At 35.2% G+C, this 2612-nt stretch overlaps 1 protein-coding gene across 1 annotated transcript; it reads right to left on the bottom strand.

Moving 5' to 3' along the window:
- LOC100514629 (vomeronasal type-1 receptor 5) lies at positions 1162 to 2239 on the bottom strand. Its single transcript, XM_013987503.2, is given in 6 exon segments — positions 1162 to 1493; positions 1496 to 1692; positions 1694 to 1911; positions 1913 to 2037; positions 2040 to 2179; positions 2181 to 2239. Coding segments are annotated over 6 exon segments (1071 nt in total).

Raw genomic sequence — 2612 nt, 5'->3', positions numbered from 1 at the left:
AGAAACACAGAAGATCATTAGAAACTAGTATAAGCAATTATCCTACAACAGGACAACCTAAAAGAAAAGGATACATTCCTAGAATGATACAACTTACCAAGCTTAAGCATGAATTTTAAAGATGGCTATTCACAAAGAGATACAGCATAGTTAATAGGAACACCAATGTGTAGGGTAAAAATGAAGTTAGCCAAAAGACAGAGAAACAAGCTACCTAAAAAAATATCATGAGTTTCAGTACAATTTACAAATTTCCACTGGAAGCCAAGAAAAAAGAAAATATTATCTTAAAACTGTAAGAAATTTTAAACATAGAACTATATATAGTGATCCTCTGTGTATTTAATATTTGTAATTTTACTTATTCATTAACAGTTATTTGTGACTCCAAAAACAATATTCACAGTATTTCCATTGTGATTCAGGGTTGTGCACAGAAAAGCAAAAAACTGGAACCATCTTGCATGCATGTTCCCAGCAGAAGTCAACAAGCCAATGCTCTGTCTTCTTGTTTCAGCTAATTTTGCTTAAAACAATGAATTAGCAGATACTGATCCATTAGTTCTAGAAGAAATGCAAGGTTATGTTAGTGTATTTCTATTTACAGACAATTTAATTAACATTGAACTCATGGCCAATAGCACTGTAAATCATGCCTCAAGGAAGTGTATGTAACATACAATTTTTTTGGTTAAGTCACATCACAGACTTCAGTCCTTAGTCACACTGGATGGTACTTAATGCTAGGCTTAACAAAATCACCAAAACAGAAGACAAAAATGCAAAGTTGTGGCTCCATATATTTAACAAAAATGACAATTACTGCATAAAAGCAAAATTATAGAATGTAACTCCCATAAGTAAGGATAATCAACTACACTTTGACTTTAAGAAATCAAGAAAAAATAGACATTTTAGATCAAGAGGGAATATTTACCTATAATCAATGTTTAATAAAATAATTCCTAATAATATAACTGAAGAAGAAGACAATGGTCCCAGAAATCTGGACTGAGGTACAAGAACGAATGGAAAACAAAAAATTCAAAGCCTATAGATATAATTGATGTGTACAATTAATTCAACTGTATTTGCAAACCATACTACAAAGGTCAACATAACAAATATAACAGAATTAGTAATAACTCTCAATGAGTTTATTCAGAAAAACAACCTATGAATAAGTAAAACTATTTGAGAACTGTCCAATATTATTAGCTGTAAACTTCCATTAATTTTGTAAACCTTATTACTTCTTCCCCAAAGAGTTTGCAAAATCTTGAATATTCATTTATCCACATGGATTAGCACCAAAGGACTAATTGTGGCATAGCTATTGACCAAAATAATCTGGAACCACACCAAAAGAGGGTTAGTTCTCCATGTCAAAACCACAGAAAATGAGAAGGTAAAGTCCACCCAATATACGAAAAGAAAACAGCTCACCACCATCAAGATGGTCTGGGAGGCCATTTTCACTGGTGCAACTCTTGACAAAAGGCTGGCACTATAAAAGTGCTGGGATAACCTCTTGTGTCTGCAAAATGATCACCATGTAGCCACTGGAGAGGACCATTAACCCAATGAAGGTAACATCTTTCAATGTCATTAGTGTGAAAAATAGGCTTCTGTGCATATAGCTCATAGGCAAAACAGAATAGTGGTCAGTGACAAACAGAAAACTGGCCTTTGTCTCATTAGGAGTGGCCACAGTATAGAGTAGAAGTTTACTACTAACAGATTGAGAAGCCATGTGAAGAGGAAGAATCCTAGGGTGTGATTTGGAGAAATACGTTTGAACTTTGCCAAAGAGAAATTGCTGCGGGTGATGATGATGGCCTGGAGAATACTCAGGAAGCAGGTTGTACAAATGGAGAGTTCTCTCAGCACCTTGTTTAAAAAGACAATTAATTACCTTACAGCTTATGTCATTCCAAATATTCTGTGACCCAAATAAGTCTGAGGACACCAATGTTGCCCTGGTGAAGAGCACCAATATGTGGATCAGGGACAGGTGACTAATTGTCATGTCAATGGCTTAAACTTGTGAGTAAAAACAAAGGTGAAGATGTGGAAGAGAAGAAGAAAGCTGTTTGATGAGAGTCCAAAGCTGGCTTGTGAATAAAAGGAATTTTTTATGACAATATAACTGGGATGTTTGGTCATCTTTGTAAATTTTTAAAATGATATCTGTGGAGAAAAACAAGAGATCTGATAATAATTGCATTATTTCTGCCATCTGCCACAGGCTTGCTTTGGCAATTCTGGGTCTTTTATGGTTCCATGTAAGTTTTTGGATTACTTGTTCCAGTTCTGTGAAAAATGTTGTGTGCCATCTTCCAAATCATCATTACTGTGTTCAACAATCTCTGTGATCTGGAATCAACAGTTTCTATATGTTAAAAACATAGATTGAAACCGAGTAGTTAATAATTCATGATTCAAGATTCAACTCCATCATGCCATTCTCAGGATGCTCCTTTTCTGTCTCCCACCCTACGGTGCTCTGAGTGTACCCTTCCTAGGTTCCCACAGAACCTGTGTTCTTTCCATAGCGAAATTTACCTTATAAATGGAAAGTATGTGAGAGTTCCCATCGTGGCTCAGTGGAA

Source organism: Sus scrofa, chromosome 2, assembly GCF_000003025.6.
Source record: "Sus scrofa isolate TJ Tabasco breed Duroc chromosome 2, Sscrofa11.1, whole genome shotgun sequence".
Lineage (NCBI taxonomy): Eukaryota > Metazoa > Chordata > Mammalia > Artiodactyla > Suidae > Sus > Sus scrofa.
The sequence above is the reverse complement of the archived record's forward strand: the minus strand, read 5'-3'. Positions and strand labels throughout refer to the sequence as shown.